The sequence below is a fragment of the Centropristis striata genome, chromosome 8, assembly GCF_030273125.1.
Source record: "Centropristis striata isolate RG_2023a ecotype Rhode Island chromosome 8, C.striata_1.0, whole genome shotgun sequence".
NCBI classification, from domain to species: domain Eukaryota; kingdom Metazoa; phylum Chordata; class Actinopteri; order Perciformes; family Serranidae; genus Centropristis; species Centropristis striata.
In genome coordinates, this window is record NC_081524.1 from 30,860,401 (window position 1) to 30,883,975 (window position 23,575).

The 23,575-nt window shown below is 39.1% G+C and overlaps 1 protein-coding gene across 1 annotated transcript in view; it reads left to right on the forward strand.

The window, feature by feature from the left end:
* Nucleotides 1-23,575, forward strand: part of LOC131976470 (plectin-like) — a 74,008-nt gene that overhangs the window by 22,024 nt on the left and 28,409 nt on the right. Inside the window, exons 2-11 of the mRNA XM_059339521.1 lie at nt 7,056-7,117; nt 11,625-11,663; nt 12,625-12,714; nt 14,038-14,073; nt 14,859-14,936; nt 15,040-15,132; nt 16,802-16,968; nt 20,337-20,452; nt 20,628-20,731; nt 22,293-22,412. Coding sequence (XP_059195504.1) covers nt 7,056-7,117; nt 11,625-11,663; nt 12,625-12,714; nt 14,038-14,073; nt 14,859-14,936; nt 15,040-15,132; nt 16,802-16,968; nt 20,337-20,452; nt 20,628-20,731; nt 22,293-22,412 — 905 coding nt within the window. The remainder of the gene's footprint in view (nt 1-7,055; nt 7,118-11,624; nt 11,664-12,624; nt 12,715-14,037; nt 14,074-14,858; nt 14,937-15,039; nt 15,133-16,801; nt 16,969-20,336; nt 20,453-20,627; nt 20,732-22,292; nt 22,413-23,575) is intronic.

The following is a 23,575-nucleotide window of genomic DNA, read 5'->3' on the forward strand; positions in this document are numbered from 1 at the left end:
TGTCGACTAAGAGCAACCCATGAAGCTGGTGGTCAGATTTGTTTATGGTAATTATACCAAACCATTTTCACAATGATACAGTATCTTGTTTTGTGACAAGACTAACAGTCTGCAGCTCTGTGAGGCTTCATGTACAGTGGAGTTTCTCTACAGTTTGAGAGAAATGATAACGTCATAGATGGATGGATGGATGGATGGATATTTCATTTTTTGATTGATTGATTTTGAGATAGATAGACAATTGATGATAGAGATATAAATGGTTTGATGGACAACTATGTAGATGGATAGACAAATAAATGGACAGACAAATTAGTTTAGCATGTTAGCATCTGCTAGTTAACAAAAAGTAGAGATGGATATTTCTTTTGATTTGCAGGTACCAAAGTAATAAACAAATAAAGATTTTGACCTGATTATGGCGCTAGATGAAAAGTCTAAAGATCACCAAAGTGGCGGGCCAACCACACAACAACTGACAATGTCATCCACCCCTAAATTCCTTGGAATAGAAAAATACAAACAGACGTTCAATATTCCAGTTTACCCAAGCTTCCTCTGAAAACACCCTGTAAGCATTCAGCTCGTAAAAAGGTGCATGTTGCAACAGTCTGTACAGTCCATACAGTCAAAATGTCTGCTGTGTAATGCAAAATCAGTGTGGTAAAGCGAACCCCAACTTCTTGTCACTTCCATGCTAAAAAATGATCAAACCTCAAACTTGTCATTTTGAAAGAAAATACTTTCTCCTCTTATTTTCACTTCGAGCTCTCTCTTTCCTCTTATAAAAAGGCCCAAAGTGTTCCATCTGGTTTTGATGAAGCCAGATGAGGGAGCAGTGTAATAAGCATGTTGAGACCTTAATGATATGTCTCCTTTTTTTTTCGTGGAAATATCTCATGACTAAGATGTTCCACACTTTCTGCATCCTCTCCTTGTACCCACTTGGGTCCGCTGCTAGTGTTTCCCATGAGGTTAAGAAATCCAGCTCTAGTAGGTGTGAGGACATGTTCCACTGCCAGAACGTCACTAAGTTCTCAGTTACCGTCTTCTGTTGCCTCTGCATCTCAGATAACCTGGAAAACCATTAGTCGACTTTTCTGCTTGATTTAATTACATTCTATTATATTCATTTGCACACTGTATATTGTTGATTAAAATCTTTTTAAATCTCTCTCATTCATTAAAGCCTAATATGTTAGAACTATTTGAATCAGATTACGCACATTTATAAGTTCAGGCTGTTTGGATAAGCCTTTCACTTCTTAAAATGAATTCTGTATTCGGTGTGAATCCTTTCCTTTTTCTCAGTTAATTGCCTGCCCACATACCACTCCTTAATTCCTTAGCTTGCCTAGACATTGTATGGAACTACAAAGGTGTGTCTCCGAAATTTGCTAACGTGGCTCAAAATGAGTCAACACTCACACACCCACACGGACACACTTACACTGACACTTTAAATACCTTCATGTTCATACAGGTCGTGATTAATTCCAGCTCTCTGGAAGAAAAAGTGCTTTTAGATGCCTGATAAAGTGTTGTCAGTCAGGGTGGGGGAATGGGATCTATTCCCACCTCAGGGCAAGAGGGGCAGGATTTAGTGGAGCGAGGACACGCCTTGCCCTCCAGCTTAGCTCTCAGCATATACTAGCCCTATAGGGGACTGTTATGGGTTGATTTAGCGAATAAAAGACCAAGGTTCTTTCGGAAAGCTAAGGAATGTTGTGCTGGAGAGCAAAAATAAGTAACTTTTAAAATAAGAAACAACACAATGTCCGTTTTATATAAAGAGAAGCTAAGGGTATACTATGCAGCATTTTCCTAAATGACAATGTTAACTTCATAGTAATCCCTCTCAATTATCACTTGACCCACTCAAAGTGTCTGATTGTGACTGTATTTGAGTGTATTTTCTCTTTTCATTTTGTTGTGTTCTGGACAATTCTGGGTGTCACTGTTCAGGCAAAAAGCAGAAATTAGCGGACATAACGGCAAAAAAAATGCAAATATTGCAAAACAAAGTTCACTTCAAAACTATTAATCTGCAACAATTTCTGCATAGTATGCCTTTGAAGTCATTAGCAACAAAAATGCACCATGCTGCTAGAGCCTCTGTTGGTCTGGTGTGAACATAGACTGTAGTCACTGTGATGTCACCCATTTGAAGCCTCAAGTTTTGCATTTTGGCCATCACCATCTTGTTTTGTGTTGTCCTCCATATTTGTTTTTAGCAACCAATGCATGCAAAGAACGGATCAGGAGCCGGAATGAGTCTACATCATCAGATAACGCTAAGTCCTGACTAGCTTGCGCAAGGGACAATTATTATTTAAAGTGAACAGCCGACTCCTTAGAGTGTCTTTTAGTTCAATTGAACACTGAACAAGACATTTCCCACCCCCAAAGCATACCCTGTTTGACTTTCTATTTTACTCTAAATTGAACCATCATTTACAAAATGAACATTATATTGAAGAAGACTTGATTTGAACCCAGCATTTGAGACCCTAAACCTATTAGGAAAATGTTTATTAAGGTAATAACTCAAGTGAGTAGGGCCATTCTTCTATTGACTTCATTGTTCAACCAGTGGAGTCACCCACTGCTGGCCATTAGGAAGAATGCAGGTTTAAGGCATTTCTACATTTGCTTCACTTTTTAGACCCTGCCTGGGTATGACCAGTAGCTTATGGTGTCTAATTTTAGCAAATATTAGCAAGCTTCACGCATATTGCTGTGTGTAATCTAACTTTACTGAGTCACTGTACTGACCTCATGGCACTTGTGTGGAACTATTAACATTTGTCACCAGTCAGCCATTGTAACTTGTTGCTACAGGTGCCACTGTTTAACCAAGGGTACATTATTGTTTTAACAGCAATTTGGCTGGTTAAACTGCCAAAAATTCCTACTTGTCATTTGGATTTAATGACCGATTTAACAATCCAAAGTGCTTTGGTTCTGCAGATTAATCAGTCATGCTAAGAATTTTCCATTGAGAAAACCCAGGGTGATAACTTTTAACAACGTTCAAGTCATGCCTGTTTTATTGCAATTGCTGTTGTGCCTGCACCTCCCTGGCAAAATCCTCTGGAGAACAGGAAGTGATGCATGTCATGTTCTCTAATTCGTAAGGATTAGATACCACAGAGCAGGAAATGTGTAGTTAGGCTGAGAAACAATAGTGACTGCGGCTGAACAACCAAAGAAAGGAGCTCTGGTTACAGTAACTAAAACTAAAGATTGTATACTGTAGAACTGGACATGTGCTTTAAAAAGGTACGGAGTAAAACACAAATGTAGGCAGAAATCAATGCTTCAATGCATGTGTGTGTTGATTTCTTAAAACAGTCAGTGTTTAAACACATATGAAAGCATGCTCAAACAGTTATAAGCGGCTGTATTTCTCAGTAATCAGTGATGTTCAGGGTGTGGTTATTCATCACTGTCTGGAATCCAAAGTAGCCCTTCCCAAAACTATCTCACCCCCATGGCTTCCCCTTTTTTTGTCACAGTGAGTAACTCTGAAATGCCTGAGGAATGCTGTGAATAAGTAATGATTAACCACGAAGATGTGTGTTTGTGTGATTTGGTCTTTTACCTACTTAGGATCTTGTTGGATGTCTTTGTTTCTTCTGGGCGTACATTGTATACTTCATTAAAGTTCTATTCAGTGCAATATAAGCTATAAAAAAAAATCAGCTCAGACTTTTATGATTTTTTTTTATTATGGTTAGTGAGTCAGCTTGTGTGTGCATTTTCTTGCGCAAACGATTAAGTGATAGTCCATGCAGGTTACCACACCTCGTCCTTCCCCGCCTCAGCGACGCACACAGCAAGAGGAAGGGGTGTGTTCACAGCCCTGCCCACCATGTCCTCCACACACTAGCACCACTAAATACACACTCGCTCATCACACACAGGGACAGGCCCAGACTTCATAGCCCACAGGCACCATTTCCTATGAAAGGAATAGAGTGAGCGGGAGAAAGAGAAGAAGGGAGAGAGAGAAAAAAAAACACAAGGAGGAAAAAGAAGGGCAGAACCCAACGAGGGAGTGTGAGGCAAGAAGGGGAGAGAAATCATAGGTTTGTGAAGTGCTGAGTGGATTGTGGCCACAGGACTGCGTACTCTGGGACGAACCGAGGACCAGAGGGACAGATAGAAGCAAGAAAGTTGCCAAGGATATTTTTTATCATTCATAGGATTATTACAAAAAGTGACAATGAACTCACAACAGCAGAGGTACAGGAATGTATCGTCTGGCAGCATGGGCAGGGACAGGATGCCCTCAGACGATGGCTATTACCAGGGGATGCTGAAGGCGATGGACGGCAGGAAAGGTACCAGTATGGTTGAGGTTAATGGGAAAGAACCTTGATCTTGATCTATTTGTTGACATATGAGTGAGAGGCCCCTGGGCAAGGACTTATGAAGAGTCTTTGATGCAATTTAGGCGTTGGAACAATGTTCAGGTTGTTGGTTTTTCTATCTGTTAGAACTTGAGGAGGATTATGCGGTGAGGCTTGATTGATTGGTAGTTTGTTGTGTAATGCATGATTTTGCACATCAGTGATCTGATTCCAAAGGTGATGGTGTCACAGGCAACCTGAATGACGTTACAATATTCTGCAGCAGTCTCATTCATAAAATGACAGACTGATTGGTCTATAGTGTCCAGTGTCTCTCCACACTGTGACTTAAAGGAGGATACTCCCCTTTTCTAATGCATCAGCAGCTTCCTCACTTCGTATTGGTCAGCAAAGCCCATTCACAGTTTTTGTTGTGTAGCATGCATGTGTTTTGGGGTGAATGAATCACTGTAGCTGCAGTCTGTTTGTCTTTAGTTGTGCTGTAGTCAGGATGAATGGTGTGCTGTATGTTCTTCCTTTTTTCAGTACCAGTTTTGTTCCTCTTTTTTTTTTTTGTCCACGGAAAAAAAATGTACGCCCTGTTTACAGTGGTATACATGACACACTGTTGTTTCTTTTCTCTTGTGTGACACACAGTACTGATAACTATTGACCAGCGGTGGACAAAGTATTCCACTTCTTAAGTTAAAGTATAAATCAAACAATGTGAAAGTTCTGTTCTGAAGTTCAGTTTTAAGTAAAAACTGCATTCAGAACCCCCCCTCAACCAAATATAAATAAATACCATCCTGTAAATGTAACTAAAGTAGTTTTCATAAAGGAAAATGACCCTATTGGTATTAATTACACTAGTATTACTCATGCATTTATGTGTATCTAGTAAGGGCGGAGCTAATTTTGGCAAGACTGTTGGACCATTTCATTGATGATATTGGCTCATTGTTGATAAGTTTGCCATTTTACAACCTGCTTACCCAGGGAGGGTTAGGGTAAAACACAACTGAAGCTACATCAGTTCAATCACACAATCTAATCTAATCCTAAACCTACCCCTACCCTGCACTGGGGAGGTGGGTTTACGAGGGTGATCATATATTTTGTGTGTAAAAAGTTAATCTGCAAAGTAACTGAAGGCTTTCAATATGGTGTCGTAGAAGCATTAAATGGAGATCCTCAAGTAAAGTGCCTTAAAGATACCATTACTTTCCACGAGGTTGATGACATTTCTTATCTATGGGCTTTAAACTCCACACCTCACTGAAACCTGTTTGTGTGTGATGACATTTGATACTTGCCACAGCCCCTATCCACCCTGCCATCACCTATAAAGAGCAACGGATGCACGGTGGTTGAAACAGGATTAGGTAACATGATGTAAACAGAAAGCAGCTTCCCAACAGGTCAAGGTGCAGCTCCTCTCGGAACCTGCTTGTATGTGTGTGTCACCAATCATCACACTTCCACTCTGGGTGACATTTTGCAAATAGAACCACAGAGGTCACATAGTAAATCTCTCTCTTGATTTAAAAGGTAAATGAGAAGGTTAAAGGTCTTTGGTGTTCATGGTAATATAGCTCCATTACACATTTGCAGAAACCCTCTTGAGAAAGTAGCCTCTGGGAGCCTACTTTGTTGAATCACAGCTCTTTGCTTTTCATTGCTGGGTGTGTCACTATAATACAGTTGGATCACTCCCTTAAAACTGATAAGACAGAGGACTTTGTGTTGCTGTCCGTAGTCCATTCGGACTTAATGTGTGAGTCAGTAAAGGTGGGTAAAAGGCAGCATGGAGGGAAGAAATTCCTAAATGTGTGTGGTTGGTTATCAGAACTTCACTTGTCATCCTGTGAAATAAAACCTGCTCACTAACCCTTAGGATGAAATGGGTTCACATAGCTGAGAACAGAGCGATCCATCCACTGTTACAGTGCCACACCTTGTGGTTTTGGAACACGGGTGTATGCAGGTTTGTTGTCTTAGTGGGAGGGTTCCTTGCCAAGATCTTGTTGTTTCTTGTTGGAAAATTGCACCCTCTAATAGTTATGCCATGCCTTGTGGTAGTCATGCAGTGTATCTTCACATTTCAAGAACGTTCGACCTTTACGATGGAATCCTTATATGAATGTTGGTGTCTAATAACACAGCCGGTGGTGGTGTCATACAGAGAGACACCACCATGCAAATACAAAGTTTCCTAAACAATGGAGGCGCATCAGCCGACGGTGAATGTTCCCTGATGCGGTCTGACTCAGGTGCAGGCGTGCACAGTCAAGAGACATTTTTTCACCCAGTGATGAATCTGTTTGTCCAACAGAAATCAAACATGTCTGGTATCTTTCCTCTTTCTCGTACTGTCTTTATGTCAAATAAATGGAGCTTTCCATTGCTACACATCCATCACATACTGTTTTCCTTTTAACTTGCAACTGAGGTTGCCAAAACTACTAATACTTTTTGAATGCCACTTGATTAAAATGATACAATATCAACATTTGATAGTTTCAAAAGTAACAAAGAGATAAAAGGGAAGAAAATTCACTTTCTGTATCACCACTATGTAAAGATTTTATCAAAGTTTTAAATTCTGGTATTGTGTCAACCCAACTTGCCGCTTAGCTGCAGCACATGTTTTTAAATGCTCTTATTTACAAAGATTGTTTTTCCTTCTCTATTTTTCAGATGAACGTGATCGAGTACAGAAAAAGACCTTCACAAAATGGGTGAACAAGCACTTGATAAAGGTAAAGACCTGTCCTTGACTTTCATTGTTTCTTATAGTACTCTTAAGGCACATTGATCACACATGCTGACAATGTCATGCACCATACAAGAGCCTGACTGATGCTGGATTTTCAAGGCTAATATGGATATTAGATAACATTCTGATATCCATATATCAGCCGATATAGTTTATATGTATGTAACATAACTGTTAAGCTCCTTTTTAAGTTATCATACATAGGGAGAATGGGCTAAATAGTTTGTTAAATTTTCAGTTTCGTGTTCCAAAATGCAAGTGTTAATTTTCTTGATTGTATTTTACTGCAGTGACTTTAAGCTCCTGTTCCATGTTGAATGACACTATAGAGTTGACACATCACTTAGAGCAGCTTTCTGTTTCTCATTCTGACTGTTTGCCACCTGATTGTAAGTCACAGTGTGTTCTTCTGGACAAATTAGGTGATCACACCTTTTCTAAATTTTAATAAGCATCTTTTTTCTGCACATCGGACAACATTTCTGATACAAATCCTACATTTCACCAGTGTCCACAAATGTCACTTTCTCTGAACTTTATGAACATGTGGTTGTCTGCTTTCTTACATAATGACCGTAGTGGATATTAAAGGGTACAATCTCCTGTTTGTGGTCCAGGTCGTAATAATACAAGCTACAAACAGCAGATGTTCTCTCAGTGAATCATTGCACTGACTTGCCTCCAGCCACAGGATGCTATGTTGACTGCTGATGTTGAGATATTATTGATTTCCATTATTTAGAGTGAAAAACATGAACTGTAATTACATGTTGGGGCTGGGCAATTAATCCAATTTTATTTTATTTTGGCTTTCAGCAATTTTGAAAACAAGATAAAACAAGAAAGATAAAGCAGTCATTGTGCTGCATTCTGTTTCATAACAATGCTCTTTTGTCTTGAGTTATAAATCAGGCGCACCCATTTCCTTTGACTGTTTAATGACTGGAAATAATTGATTATGGTTTACCAAAATGTTGTATATATTAATATGAGTTTTCAGTAGTCTGTTGCAGTGTACTAAAACATATATGATCTAATTTATTATATATCCAATTTTTTTATTTAGTATTTCTCACTAGGTTGTGAAAGTGCATGTGGCAACATGCCTAATCTTATTTATTTTGATAAAAACGTTCTAATATTATTTATTTAAATATATATTTATATATTATTTGTTTTATTTATCTTATTTTTTTACATTTATTTTTTTTTATCTGTTTTTCAGTTTAATTATATTTAAAGCTCATAATAATTCACCGCAAAGACAATTGAACAAAAACATAGAAAAAAAATAAATAAATATTAGATGCCAATAGTTTGGACTTGATTTATATTGGTGTTGGCAAGAATTTTAATGCAGTGTTAATATTTTACAATCTGCACAATTATGGGTAATCAAAACAATAATCACGGGGGATAACGTCTGTAGAAGGAAGATAATGTTTCAGCTTGCAGGAGGTTTTATGAGATAATGTCAGTTTAAATATTAAAGGACGTGACGTCCTTTAGCAGAACCACCTGATCTTTATGGCAGCAGAGTCAGATGTCTCAACAGATTTCCAGAATCCAATGCTTTGTTGTGGATTATTTTAAGTGACAGGCCATCATTATGTAAAATGTATTCCAGCCCTCACCTGTGCATTGTGGGAATTATTACCAACACCCCACCCCCCCTCAGACATGAACACACATTAGCTTGTCAGTTATTTGATGAGGAGGCTTAGCAGAGGTCCAGTCTGTCATCAGCTGAGAGACTGTGTAAACCATCCATCAGCACACATCCACTCTCACCTACCTCACTTTATTCTAAAACTACGACCTGAAAGGCCTCCAATGCATCACACAGTCAGTGAGGTAAACAGGTCAGGGTGGAGGCCCAACTCCTCACTCTGGAGTTCCTCATTAGGAATGAAAAATTAGCCCCTGTAACACAATACCCCTCCCACAAAGCAGTAAAAATATCCCTGCTTGTGCCACTTTTCTTCCAGGAAACCCCCCGATTGGCAGCAATGCGTTCACAGCCTTTGACATTAAGTGCTTCCACATTATTTGTTGGTTCACTCCACAGACACAGGGCCATTCATTCTTTTAAAATGGAACAAGAGGGGAAAAAATAAGCAGAAAGAAAGTGTTTCCTTTCCATGAATGTGAACATATTCTGCTACCACAGCATTAGAACATACTGCAGTTTCTCTTAAGTGTTCACCGTGAATGTTGGACGGTGACTCACAGACATCTGGACTCACTTAGATCCTACTGAAAAGGCAAATTCTGGTCCTGGCCCTGAGCCCATGGTGGTTAAGGCCAACGGTAGCACATGTGCTGCACAGACTCCAGGGTCTGGATGGTTACCTGCGTTCATGCCCCGGCCTAAACTGAAAGGCATGCATTGAAGCGTGGGAAGTATGGGGTTACTTCTGTGTCTTTATTATGCAATCATAATAGATATGAAGGCTAAATTATCAATAGGCAGGTAAAATTTATTTGGGATTACAAATGTTTTATTGCAGATACAAAAATAGTTTACAAACCCCAAAGATTATGTTTGCAAATCCAAAAATGTTGTTTACAAATCAATGCTGTCACTCTAATCAAGACTGGCCAATAGAGACGTGTCTTACATATTTAAATGAAGGTCCCGCCCACAAGATTTAGCTCAAGAGCGAACAAACCTTGTGGATATCCAAACGTTTTTTTACTTGCAATAAAACATTTTTTGATCACAGTCTTGATAGTTTTGCTCTCAAAACTCTTCTGTTTGATTGCATAATAGGAACAAAAAGTAGCCCAATGGGGAAGTTTTGGATATCAACATTGTTATAACTATATGTTATTATTCTGATTAAAAATGTAAATTATAACTAAGAAAAGTATCAAATAACAAGAAAAGGAGCAGCATCTCCTCCTACAGTCAACAATTCTAAATCTCATTGAAGAAAAAGGCACATAGTCGGTCAGGAAAGTGTTAACTCTGTGACCAAATGTGCAAGACTGCTCCTCTAAGGTTAAACTGAAGTTAAACTGATTTAATGGCTTAATGGTTGGCTTGACAGGGGCAGACTATAGGTTGGGTGCAGCCATGAAAAGCTGTAAAGGGCCACTGAGAGCGGTTTCCCTCGCTCAGTAAATCTTTTTTTATTCTGTGGAACGTCAGAGCGGCTGCAGAACAGAAATCTAGCAGAATCTCATGTTTGATTAGATTACAAACTACAGTAGTTGCAGATTGTTTTCAGATTATACCTCATTTAAATAAAAGGACCACATAGAGAGTTTAAAGGAAACACACAAGATGACGTAAACATTACGTTAAACCTGAAGCATGGTAATTGTTTTGTTTCCAGACAGGGGATCACAGTAATGTGGAGGGAGCGGGATAAGGGGCTGTCAGCCATGTGTGCTAATGGTTTTCACCTTGGAATGTTTACAGAGAGTTTGAGAGGACGATTTGTAGCATAACACCTATAGCTTTCAGCTGCTACAGTGTGATCACAGCCTCTTTAGCACAAAGTAATCAAGGGGTGACGATAGATGGTTTTTGAGTGCACACTAAGGAGACACACAACGAGATTAAAACAAAATTCAACATTTCAATAAAGAAAAGTTGTTAATGCTTTATATAAAGGTCCTTGTAAAAACCATTAATTAACAAGTAATAAGGCCCTTGTAAGTCCTTACAAGATGCTTATTAACATTATTGTGTGTTTATAAGCTTATATAAGTGTTAATAATGGCATTACAAACACCCATGACCCACCCATTATGTCTTTGCCATGCCTTTATTAATCTTATTTTGTTTGCTTATTGATATTAATATATACTTTATTGCTCATCTATTATAAGTTAACTATAAGTTAACTATGCTTTTTGCAACTACCAGATCTAAAGAACAATGGCTTATTACTTGTTAATTAATGGTTATTAAGGACCTTATTATAAAGCGTTACCGAAAAGTTTGATTGAAATGTTTAAAGTTGTATATAATTGTGTCAAATCTAAAAAATACCGATATTTCTATTACAGTACACAATGCAAGTTGATCAAACCACACAGCATGCTGTCTTGAGATAGTTTTAGATGTGTAGACAGTGAACCCTAGTGGTCACAGTGTTGGCTTCAGATCCACACTGTTCATGTTCACTCTGATAGGGGGAGGAGCATATCTCAGGTTTGGATAACTGTGTTGAAATTCTTGCCAACATAAATGAGCCACTGTTGTAACTTGCAAGGGAAATGTGCTTTCATTCCATTTGAGGGCCGAGGCCTCAATCCGTCGCCCCCATGACCAAACAGATGACAGATGCATGAATTGGATTCTGTCGTAGAAGGAAAAAAGTTTAATTATTCTGTCTTTCTGTCTCATATTACCATCATCTAAACTTCCATTTCATCCAAATCATTGCTCTTCATTTCATTGTCATTCATGTCTGCTTCCCTTCTCTTCTCCTTTTTTTCTACTTTGTCTGTTTCCCCATTGTTCATCCATCTGTTAGTCCAATCCTCCATCTCTCACCCAGCAGCGGAGGGCAGAGGTAGGTACTGGCAAGTCCCAGCAGGACTGTACTGAATGTGTGTGTGGTCATGGGGACTTTGCAGGGAGACCTCCCTCACTTGTTTGCACAACCTCCTATCCAAACTTCTGTTTTTTTATGGCATCACAACATCTTCCCTCACTATTTGGTTGCAAGTTCACCACACCTCAGTTTTATAGATATAAAGTATCTTAAGGGTTTTTTTTTGTCTGTTTTATGGTCCCCAGTGCATTTTTTTCTTTACCTCACTGTTTTGGCTTTACCAGCCCCATCTTTCACTTCTTCAGGGTTGACAGCTGACATTTGGCATTTGGAGAAGGAGTCAGGCTTGGCTGCTCAGGGCTATGCATTCCTGACCTGTGTAGAATTATGGTGGAGAGAACGCTCTGAGCACTGTCAAACTTATATAACACAAAATCAGTATAAAGCACTTCTGCTCCAGCTAAACGTGTTTAAAGTCATTTTTCCAAACCTATTTGCCACCTCATTAAATTTCACATTGACTGAAACACATTCTAAAATTAATTAGATACTGAATACTGATTTTGTGTTGTGCTTCATTCAGTGTTAAAACAATTTCACCACCTGCATATACATTCATGGAAAAAAATTATTAGACCATTGTTTTCTTAAATTTCTTATTAATTTTAATGCCTGATACAACTAAAGGTACAATTGTTTCATGGTTTTCTTGATAATAACCAAAAGCAATATCAAGAAAACAATGGAAAATGTCTAGATATCAGCTCTTAAATTAAACTCTTATAAGCTATTTTTGTTGTTATCATTATATTTGTCCAAACAAATGTACCTTTAGTTGTACCAGGCATTAAAATGAACACAAGATTGAAGAAAACAAGGGTGGTCTAATATTTTTTTCCTTGACTGCATAATATGGGTTCTTTGTGTTTTCTTCTTGTTTCTTGAATCCTTGTAACATGCGTTTTCCTTTGCCCCGCAGGCGCAGCGTCACGTGACAGACCTGTATGAAGACCTCCGAGATGGACATAACCTGATCTCTCTGCTGGAGGTCCTCTCTGGGGACACACTGGTAAGTATCATCATGATCTCTGATGTTTGACCTCTGCTAGGAGCAACAAATCTGCCTGAGCTCTGCATCTTTTTACCTCAACCATCTTCCAGACCAAAACACAATCCAGACTAATTATATAAGGAGCACTTACCCTGAGTAAACCTGAATAATCATCTTTGTGGCAACAAGTTCTCACCAATCAAAGCCAAGGTGTCAGTCAAAGGCTTAACCTGAACTGAACTTTGCTGAAAGAAGTCTTATTTACTGACACAAGTGATTCCTTTCTCTCTACCCCGCCTATCTATTGAACTGCTTTTCTTCTTTTTTATTCAAAAGGAATGTCTCATATAGTTCTGATTTTTTTAAGTAAGGGTTGTATAAGGTACTTATTCATACTGTTGGTATAGAGGCTAAGAAATGTCCTACTGTGGATGGGGGGCTGTGGCAAAACTTATTTAACCACCTTACACAAGCCACAACTAAAAAATTAATTAGCATTTTAACTGTACTCCATATTTAGAATATTTTCACTGCTTTACTTTGCTGTCCTGCTTAAGTTACGAAGGAGGAACTGAAGCCGTTCTACGGTCCTTTGTTCTTCACTAGACTCCTTTGACAAAAACAGTAGTTTTACCTCGCAGGACACAGGGGTTTCTGGTCTGCCACTGTTGCAATCACTTAGTTTGTTTGTGTTATTGTTTGACTTTGGTGTCTGAAAGGGGTTAATTTGGATTCCCTGAAGCCACACAATAACACAAACAAACTAAGTGATTGCGACGGCTTAACTTATATAGTTAATACACTTATATCAAGTTTATTTAGTTGTCTGTTTCCGTGTTGGTTTTTCGTCCTTCTTCTCCCATCTTGAGGTATGCTGACCTCCATCTACTGTAGGTAATACACTGACTAAGTACCTCATACAATCCTGTTTGTTCCTTTTAATGGTTGCATATCAGCGCAGGATACTTTTTACACCCTCTTTTAGATGTGTACAGAAGCTTCTCTGCTGCTGTAGTTCATGGCTCTCCTCCACCAGCTCCAGCTCTGCTCATCTTCTGAATGCCTCCATAGCCTTGACACATTAACTCCACTTTGGCACTTTGGTCTGTGTGTGTGTGTGTGTGTGTGTGTGTGTATGTGTGTGTGTGTGTGTGTGTGTGTGTGTGTGTGTGTGTGTGTGTGAACTATACTCCTATCTGATGTATGATTCTCCTTCTCTGCTCCTGCTCTTCTTCACACTCTCTGCCTCCTGTTTTCCTTCCTATAACCTCCGTCTGTGTGTGCTGATCTTTACCATCCGGCCTCTGCCTCCTCTCTTTGCACTGCTCTTGCTGGGGCTAGCCGAGGGAGAGAGACGTGGGCAGGAGCACTCGGGTGGTGAGTGGGTCGATAATTTACAGTAGACATCCTGTTTTTGTTTTTTTTTTCATTATTATTCATCCGCGCTTTTCCAGTGATTTGGCTGTGCATGGTATCCAGACGTCCATGGCGATTCAAGTGTTCTGTTGACTTTTTCCTTTCTCTCATTGACAGGCTTGCTTTAAGCATGTAGCTGCTGGATTTATTAATGTTAATGCAGACACCCATTGATAAACTTTGCCTCAAGCAATACCTTGTTTTGCAGTATTTTGATGTGTTTGTGTTTGTTTAGGAATTATTTTTATTCAGTATTGATTTACTTTTTATTTTATATTTTTCTGATTTACATTTGAAATTCAAAGGACAAACTAAACATTATGCAGAATAATTTAATCTTATCTGGCTGTCGGATGACCCATTTGATTCATACAAACCATTTTTCTGCTGAAATTAGTATTCTAAAGGGTCTATTATGTGTGGGATGGTAGTGAACAACACAACAAATAAAGCATTAACATTTTGGATCAGATATTAAGCACAGTATCTCTCTGGGGAAACTGAATATCCAAACAGAACAAACTCCTATTAAAAGATCTAAGATTCACCAGTTTTTTATCTCATTTATTCTTTCTGTTAAATGTCTTTCCATTTCATTTTCAGTTTTCCTTCCCCCAAGTTTCTCCGTTTTGGTTGGATGCTTTCTGTTCTCCTTCACCATGATAGCAACATGGATCACCTCTGACAGTCTAATGTGTATCTACTGTAACTAATCACCTATTTATCTTGTTTAACTTCCTCTTCAGCCCAGAGAGAAAGGCCGCATGAGATTCCACAAACTGCAGAATGTACAGATAGCACTGGACTTCCTCAGACACCGGCAGGTATGAGCTTTGAAAATTGGACCAAACAATTTCAATGCGATCTTGTCACATGACACCTCACTGAGTCTGTTTTCACATGATTCTGTAATCCTTGTTTTCTCAGGTCAAGCTGGTTAACATCAGAAACGACGACATAGCAGATGGGAACCCCAAGCTGACCCTGGGGTTAATATGGACCATCATCCTCCACTTCCAGGTCTCCTCATCTGTCAGTGTCGTGTTTTATCATATTATCGCTCTATACCTCTGTCTCTGGGATCTGCACCTGTCAGCTGCTATTTCCCATCTTCCTGGAACCAATCAGAATGGATTCTGCTCTTCAAAATTCCTCTCAAAAAAAGAAGAAAATTCCAATCAAAACAGGATACTTGTTGGATTGCCGTATTTCTAGAAGTATTTACAGCCATTGTAGCATACCAACACTGCCATCACAAATCTATGAACAGCATACAGAAACAAAATCAGGGTGTGTAAGTATGAGTCACACTCTCCCTGACTCCCAAGGGGAGGGTGTGTCAGGCAGAGTGTAAAACTTGTTGACATGCTACACTCCCAGCCACATCCCGTACAGCCAGGCCTTTTCCTGCTTTCCCTGCGAACGCCAAAAGCTGGCAGGCAGAAATACCCCTGCATCAGTCTAATAGACAGCACCACACCTTCTTATATCAGAGGATTCAGGTTCACAAAGTTTTGTGTGGGAAATAAAGGAGACGGTACTGTTGAAAGGAGTTTTGGTGAGGTGATCTGGTGAAGGTGCTATTGTTCCCTGTGGATACACCCAGAGTTTTTATACTTTAATAGAATAGAGGAGGAAAATAGCTGGGTTGTGGTTGCTGGTGAGTCACAGAGATCAGAGGGGAAAGGAAAATCCCCCTCTTATCACCGTCAATGTGATTATCCTTAATTAAATTAATTTACAGAGGAAAAAAAGTACAAAAAGTGCATGGAATGATTTAAATAGTTACTCCAACGCCTATATCAAAACAACCACATGTCTACATGGTTTTTATGTAGGTAATAAAAAAATAAAAACTGATAATTCCTCATTTAAAAATATGTGCAGATTTACAGGATAGAGGTATGAGAGGAGGATAACTTGAATGGTGCACATATGAGTACACATTCATTTACACACACACAAACTGGAAAAGCCAATGCCTGTGACTCATCTTTCCTACCCCCAAATTCCCCAAATGTAAAGTTATCTGGATGCCACAGCAGCATTTTCCCAGACTAGCCCAGACAGAAATCCTGCTGCATCCTGTCAGCCAAGTCAAAAGCAAAAATCGACTGAACTCCGAATAAATATGTTGACGGACAACCAGGGAAGATAGAAAAGAAGCAGTGTGTAGGATTTAGGGGAATCTGTTGGCGGAAATGGAATAAAATATGCATAATTATGTTTTCATTAGTGTACAATCACCTGAAACTAGGAATAGTTGTGTTTTTGTTAGCATAAAATAACCTTTTTTCAGAATGTACACCATGTTGTAATGTCCAGAACGGACAAACCAAAGGTTATAGAGAGGACCTTTTGATTTTTTTCCTTTTAGTGGTGTAAATTCACCTGCAGGTTCTCCTATATTCCTGGAAAGGGAGGGCTGAGCATGGGGGTATTCAGTTGGTGCAACCTCACCATTAGATGCCAATAAACCCTACACACTGGTTCCTGGTCAAGGTATCATAAAGTTATAAATGATCCAAGACTAATAATGGTATTTCTTTGGAAATTAACTGGGTGTGTTGATATCTGGTCGAAACAAATCTCTTGGTTTCCACTAATGACTAATTGACTCCACATTTTCTCAACTTCTGCACATCATCCAGCCTCCTAACATTGCATTTCTATACATCTAATGTTTCAGATCTCAGATATTCAAATCAGTGGCCAGTCAGAAGACATGACGGCCAAGGAGAAGCTGCTGCTCTGGTCTAAGACGATGACGGATGGCTACCAGAACATCCGCTGCGATAACTTCACCACCAGCTGGAGGGACGGCAAGCTCTTCAACGCTGTCATACACAAGCACTAGTGAGTAGTTGATGTATTGCAAATAATTATGTGATTAGAAAAATGACAATGCAATAAATTACATTAGCATGCTGGTCATTGTACTAGCATATAAATCATTCTTGCAGTACTTAAACTAAAGGGGAACTAAGTCAATTTTCAAAATGCACACATGTTATTTCTATGGACAGTCCAAAAATATTAGTAAACAACTCTTCCAAATCGAAAAAAGCTGTCATAAATTATAAATTCTGGAACTGCTCCTTGAACAGAGCATTGGATATACTATAGCAAGGTAATAGCATGTTTGAATTCTTAATTTATGGTGTTCCCCTTTAAAGACAAAGGCAGTACGACCATGAGCTAAATGCTTACCATGCAATGTAAAACTTTTTTTTTTAAAAAGCAAGGCTCTTTATTTGCTTCTGTAATACAACCAGCTGGGTGTTGTTATGACACATTAACGTCCACAAGTTTTGTTGAATATGGAGTGCACTGGCGCAGGAGTGGGACCTTGGCATGCTTTTTTATTACAATTCATAATGCCAGTTAAAACCTGCTCTGAAATTAAATTCCTCTCCCAGGATTGACAAGATGTATCTATTCTAGTCTAAGTCTAGATGTTATTATTGATGTCACGACTATACCATAGGTAGAAAGTGCCACTGAAATGTTACAATTGTTTCCCCAGCTGCAATGACAGCTCAGAGACCTGGAAACACTGACCACTCAGAACAGACTTGTTTTTGGTTTTTGGTTTTGTGATGGGAAAAAATATTTTAAAAAAGCAGAGAAAGATTCTGACATTGTTAATGGTGAGAAGGAGATGGGCTGATTTGGACACACAGAAAAGTCTCCTCTGTCTTGGCTTGGTAAGAAAACTACAGCCCATGACCACACACACTTCTTTGCTATTGGCTGAGGCGGCGACTCACTGGTCACCAAAGTTGAATTCCATGCAAAGATGGGATTTTACTGTGTCCCTTTCTTGGATAGAATAGAAGCTTTTGTGCATGTCTGCCTTTACTCTTCCCATAAACATGTCTTCTTTTGGCCTATTTTCTACTTTCTATACTGACAGTAAAGTTGCTTCTGCTCAAATCTGTTTTATTACCCTTCCATCAGCATGTTAGGCCTTTAGGCTAGGAATACCACTGGCAGGCGTTGGCGATGAGTAATACTGTACCACCTTAAGATGATAATTTCTCTATTAATCATGATTAGCCTTTTAGATTGTTGGGAACCTAGTATTAAAAAGTAAAATTTAAACTCCTTGCTGTTGTACACTAAATATGCTAACTCCTGCTAAGTTGTTGTGTGTGCTTACGGTAGAATTAGTGGTTAAGACGATGGCTTTGTGTGGTAGCATCCTGGGAAATGAATGTGCATTTATTTCTCAGGCTGATTTGTCAATGCAGTTCGCCATTTGTTGGTTTCTTTTAGACAAAAGGATTCTTGCAGAAGGGTCCAGAGAGCAAAAAGAAGAAAAGTGGTATCAGAAGAAAGAAAGTTAAAGTAGATCTTAAGAGCCATTATGTAGTGAAAGAAAGAGATGCCTGCAGGGGCAAGTTTCCTTGAACTTGACTGTTACCTTTTTTTCTCTCTCTGTCTTTTTTTGGAGACACCTGAGGCTGGATTAGTGCTGCCTTTCATAGCGGCCAGGGGTGTGGTGTGTGGGCGTAACAGCAGCACTCTGTTGCTGCTGCATGAAATCTGTGGCGTTACTTAGTTCGGAGGCATAGTTCAGGGCATCCTAGTGCTGAAAATGTGAATTCAAGATTGTAAAGGGTTTATGCAGAGGTGTGAAGGTTTACAAATTGAATTCACAAAGCTAAATTTAGGTTCTCTAGAAGAAACAAGGAAGCAGTGGCTTGGCTGTACCACTAGGAGGCTTTTTCATCACAGCAACCCTGAAGGATTAAGGGGATTTTCACATGATGACGGACACCTGAGAAAATGCATTGGATGGAATTAAATGCAACCATCAGGCCATGAAGCTGTAAGATCAACCCCTAAATATTTTTACTTGACACTGGACGAGGACATCAGATTTTAGGATGCTCGGTGTAAGGAAGAAGTCCAAGAAGAAGAAGGGAAGCATCGGCTTCATTGGTAGCAGGTCGGGATCCGTCAGTGATGTGGACGACCGGGTGATCATGTTGTGCGAGGATATCCCGTCAGAGGGATCCTCCCGGGACTCAGGGCGGGGTTCCCATAGCTCAGGGACCCGCTCCAGCAGTGACGAGCTGGGCCAAGGATGGAAATCTCGTAGCTTTCATGGAAGAGAGGCACAGAGCAGCTCCTCTCGGCCGACAAAGCATTACTCAGTTCGAGAAATCCGCCATGTGGAGGCTTCTCCTGTTTATGGGCAGCATGCAGGTCGTTCTCTACGCATCAGAGAAGTGTATGAAGCTGCTTCTTCTGTTGCTTTATGCACATATTCTATTTGCTTCCTGAAAATCATAATCAGTACTTTTGGAATAGACGTTGCACATTTGAATTTGTGGATTTGGTAATGCTTTTAAAACTGTTTATGATATTATACAGTTTTTCTAATACCATGCAAGGCAGGTGAGTTCCTGTGATGCAGTCAATTATGACTCTGAAGTCGTGAACTTTTGTTTCCTCTGGGAGTTAAGTTATGGGTGGCTGCCTACTTAAAATGTGTCAGCTTTGATAACGTTAGCTGCTCAATAAATTAAATTCCACCTTTAGATGCTCTGACATCTGCCAGAGAGAGTGAAACACCCAGAGGACAAAACGGCAGGTGCTCATCCATACCTGTCTGTCAGAAAGTGCAACAGATGGGCTTTTTAATAACATGTAGCCATTGGCAGAAGGAGTTAAAAAGCACAGCCATCGCCTCTAATGTATTAAGTGTTGTACCATGTAAGGGAGCAAACCTGTCCAGATTGCATTAATTCTATATGTCTGTTAATTTAGCCCTTCATTCCAGCCCATTTTTCATGTTTTAACTTTGATTCCTGAGGCTAAAATGTGACACAAAATAAGCAGATAGTAGCCACTAAACTTTAAAAAACAACTTTACAGTTGCACTTATACCATAGACTGTATAAAATAAGGGGGCGTTGCTACTATGACATCACTCTTTGTTTTGAAGCCTCAAGTTTGGCATTTTGAAGGTTTTTTTGGAGCTGCAAGTTATCAGCTACCACTAGCTAGCTAGCTTGGTTAGCACGGTGCTAAAAAAACAGCTGACTCTTCTATTCTACTAAAAGAGAGTGTCTTTTAGTAGAATAGAATACCAACATTTTTAGATGACCAATATGTTTCAAAACATGTTGTGAAAGGGGAAGAGAAAATGTCCTCTGAGGTAAACTCATCTGGACCCTGTTGGTGATTAATTGTCCATTTTTGTTTTCCCTTAGTCCCAGGCTCATCGACATGGGCAAGGTGTACCGACAGACCAATGTGGAGAACCTGGAACAGGCCTTCGGTGTGGCAGAGAGAGACTTGGGAGTGACTCGTCTACTTGACCCTGAGGGTAAGACTGACCCAACGTTGACTAATCTGAAACACAAGATTTGTTGTTCTTAAGTTTAATTTACATTTTTTGGGGTGTGGTATGCTGTATTACTTCTACAAGTTACTGACTGTAATTATTAATTATCAACATGAAATAATGAGATGGCTATAATGCAATGTGACTTTTCTTTTAGATGTCGATGTCCAACACCCTGATGAGAAGTCCATCATCACTTACGTATCATCCCTGTATGATGCCATGCCTCGGACTGATGTACATGATGGCGCCAGAAGTAACGTGAGCAGAACTTATTTTATACTATGACTCATGGTTGATGCATGGTTAGATTTCTTTGAAATGGTGTTGTATGATGTATTTATTTATTCAGTCAGTGTATTAGCTACAGTAGATGGAGTTCGACACGCCCCCAGTTTGCAGAAGCAGGCAGGAGTACCAGCATGGAAGCTAAGCAATGTGTTATGGCAGCAGCAAAATCTTTTTTTGCCACCTAAAACAAGCCTCACCTAAAAAAAAAATTACATCGTTTTAAGTGTATGCTATATTTACAATATTTTAGCTTTAGCTTGCAGTGAGAAAGCTCTTTCCTTTTTCTTCAGAGCCACCAGACTCTGTATCATTTTACCGCTTAGGACAGAGGAGTTGCTGGTCTACTGCTGCCTCGATCAGTTTGTTTGTTTGTGTTGTTGTGTGAAATTGGTGTTTACGTTAGGAACCAACAAATTTTACAAATAGAATAAGAAGGTTAGTGGTAGACCAGTAATTCCCATGTTTGGTTAAATGATGATATATCATCCAAACAATATAAAAATGTCTATCGTATATTTTTTCTCTATCGTTTCTATCATGATCATGAACAACCAGCAGCCAAACTACATAAGAGAAATATTTATACTTTATGTTCTGGTCCTTTGCTTACATTAGACATGTTTAGTAGTAACATGTGGTGATTGCATTTAGACAGTTTATTTATGAAACTAGAAAACATGCTATATCGTGATATTAGAGTTGTGAAATTATCTATATCAGGATTGATGATTTTGGCCATATTGCCCAGCCCTACTCCCTTGTTCTGCAAGGTAAAATGACTGGTGGCTTTGAAGAGAGCATAGATGATGTAACGGCTTCAGTTCTCCGTCGGGAAGTTTTCTTAGGCTCCTGCCTGCTTCTCCAAACTGTGTGCTGACCACTAGCTACTGTAGGTAACACACTGACTATTCCTTTAAGCTAAAAATATATGTAAGCTTAAGTAAGTAAATGTGTGTCAGGGTAACACAAATGTTTGCTCTAATCTGATCTGATTGAATGCTTGATCAGATTTAATCAAACCTGAACAGGCTTGTGACTCTGCTTATAAATGAGCTTTTATTAGCAGTGTGTTAATAAAGAGAAATAGAAGTCTTGTGAAACCAAGTATCACAGGAAATTACCAACCTGTGGTGTTTACGCTGTGTAAGCCAAGGGCTCCCATGTATTGTCACACATCATCTTGTTGCATTTCAAACCAAGTCCTTCAACTTCACAAAGGTGAATGCTGCGCTCACATTTCTTTAAATTAATAAGGATACAAGCTCACCCACTGACTCTGAGAGATCTGGAGAAATATGCTTCTGTCTGTCTCCCATCATTGTCCTCCTGCTCCTCCACCTCTGCCCTCTTCATCAACCCCTTCCCCACTATCTGCCCCCTTGTCTACTTACACAAGACCTGGATTGTTTGACTCCTAATTGAGTTTAGCGTGTTGTGTGGATGATCGAACATGGCGACGCAGGAGAAGAAGCACCCTCCTGTCTGTTGTTGTTAAACTCCCGACTGTCTTTTTCTGCTGCGTTGGCTGCAGGAGCTGGAGCTGCGCTGGCAGGAATACTACGAGCTGGTGACTGTTTTGCTCCAGTGGATCCGCCACCATGTCATGATCTTCGAGGAGAGAAAGTTCCCCACCAGCTATGAGGAGATAGAGGTGAGATGATACGTCTGTAGGAGAAAGATTTGTGATGAGTTTATTTGCAGTTGAGGTAAAAAAGGTTTCTCTAAATCTATGAAAACGTTCTATTTATGTTATTTATAAAAAGAAGCACAATTAAAACAATAAATGTTTGAATAATATTGTATTTTGGAAAAAAGGATTTGATTGTTAGATCAAAGAACACACTAAGGGAACAGACGCAACTGTATACAGACATATTGTTGTACTGTAGGTGGGGCAGTGTCAGATAAAATACAGCCAAAAGGCAGATAATGCTTAACCCAGTCCTGAGGTGAATGGTCGCTGTGCCACTCCCTGTCAGCGCTTCAGAACAAAAGCATAGCGTGACTTCAGTATTTTTCCTAATTCTCTTTGAACTCAAATTATGAGCAACGCAGCTTCATCAAAAGTAATGGTTTGGGTGTGTTTCTTTAAAGCAGTTTGGTCTGGTTAGAGCACAGGTCACATATTTCTTTGCTAAATACAGGCAGGAAAAGTTATTTGACTCATTAAAACTTAATTTACACCAGTCATGGGAAGCAACAAATGACACTAAAAGACAGCACCCCACTGCATACAAACTATTAGAACTGTAGCGTGATGTGTTACTGTAATGTACTTATCCTATTTAGGAAATCAGGATTTCAAATGCATTTATCCACTGCATGGCATTGTGTTTTACACAAGTACAGTCAAGGTTTCACCATTTGTTCAGTAAAGACTGATGCAGACCCATTTTAGTTAATAGCTATTTTCCTGCAAGGAATGAGATGATAATTGATAATGTTCACTAATTATTGGTTTAGTTTAACAGTTCATTGTTGCAAAATTTTTATATTATATGTAAATGATTACCAAAGTTATCATTTTAAGCATTAGATGCAACATTTTAATGGACATCTCAATAATGTTTATAGATAGTTTATTAAACAATGTTTATAGATAGTTTATAAAACAATTATCAAGTGTTTACTATCTAAATAGTGTTCATAGATGGTTTACAAAGTATTTATTAACCATTTAATAAGATATTATAATCATTATTTGAAGCTTTATAATAGCATCCAAATAATATTTATAGATAGTTTATGAATTATTTGTTGAACACTAACAAATACTTGATATACTATATAAAATGTTAAGTGTTATGAAAATGC